Source organism: Mus caroli, chromosome 8 (genome assembly GCF_900094665.2).
Source record: "Mus caroli chromosome 8, CAROLI_EIJ_v1.1, whole genome shotgun sequence".
NCBI lineage: Eukaryota > Metazoa > Chordata > Mammalia > Rodentia > Muridae > Mus > Mus caroli.
Genome location: NC_034577.1, coordinates 12,239,008 through 12,239,916, shown reverse-complemented (window position 1 = coordinate 12,239,916; position 909 = coordinate 12,239,008). Strand labels below are relative to the sequence as shown.

The window sequence follows — 909 nt, the reverse complement described above, 5'->3', positions numbered from 1 at the left end:
CTCACAGGTACAGATACTCGATACCCTCTGCCTATCTCTGTGTACAACCTTCAAAATCCTACCACCATGGTGCTTTCCTATTAACAGAACATGCCATTTCTAGAAGAAGCTGAGTTTTGAATTAGGGTTTTGGTCTGTTTTCTCTATACTCCCCTGTCTTCAGAAGCAAATACAGCATGGAAGAAAATGGTGGTTCTTTGTATCTGCAGGTTCGAGTTCATATATNTTTTTATTGGATAGTGGTGTTGAATCTTGTGGAATGGGTTATATCTGCTTGAGAAGGAGTCTAGTAGGAAATGCTTCCCTTAACCCCACAGTGGTAAAGATAATAAGACTCAATCTTCAAAATAAAACTTGTATTGAAATGTTCTGTTGCCTGTGTCATGATACCCTACTATGCCTGTTCCTTATTAGATGGGTTAATAGCCAAGCCATTGACTCTGACTTCCTCAGTATAGGACTAACCACTGTAACGTTTTTTTCAGGGGTCTACAAGAAAGAAGAGGCCCACCTGCTTCTGAAAGCCTTTCATATCAAAGGCCCAGCAGATATTTTTGTAAGCAAGTTTGAAAATGACAACTGGGGACTCGATGGTTACGTAAGTACTTTCATGAAGATTTTCANACAGTCCTCCCACTTTCAGGTCTGGGCAGAAGAATACATGATCCACTGAGAATTATGGGTAGGGGAAACACTGTCCATCCCTCAGTAACTCAGAAGGTACCCCTGAAGCATGGTCACTGTACCACATCATTTGATAGAGACAACTACCAAATTTCTAAGATAAGAAATAAGTTGGCCTACAGTTAAGGGACTCTTGCTGCTGAAGAAAAACAGGTTCTTCAGACTAGGATAGGCTCTACTAATTCACAACCCTCACTGTCAGAACTGTGAATATTCAGAGACCAC

General features: G+C 40.9%; 1 protein-coding gene across 1 annotated transcript in view; it reads left to right on the top strand.

The window, feature by feature from the left end:
* Csmd1 (CUB and Sushi multiple domains 1) overlaps nt 1-909 on the top strand; it is a 1,596,626-nt gene that overhangs the window by 1,585,517 nt on the left and 10,200 nt on the right. Inside the window, exon 63 of the mRNA XM_029480674.1 lies at nt 486-643. Within this exon, the coding sequence (XP_029336534.1) occupies nt 486-643 (158 nt within the window). The remainder of the gene's footprint in view (nt 1-485; nt 644-909) is intronic.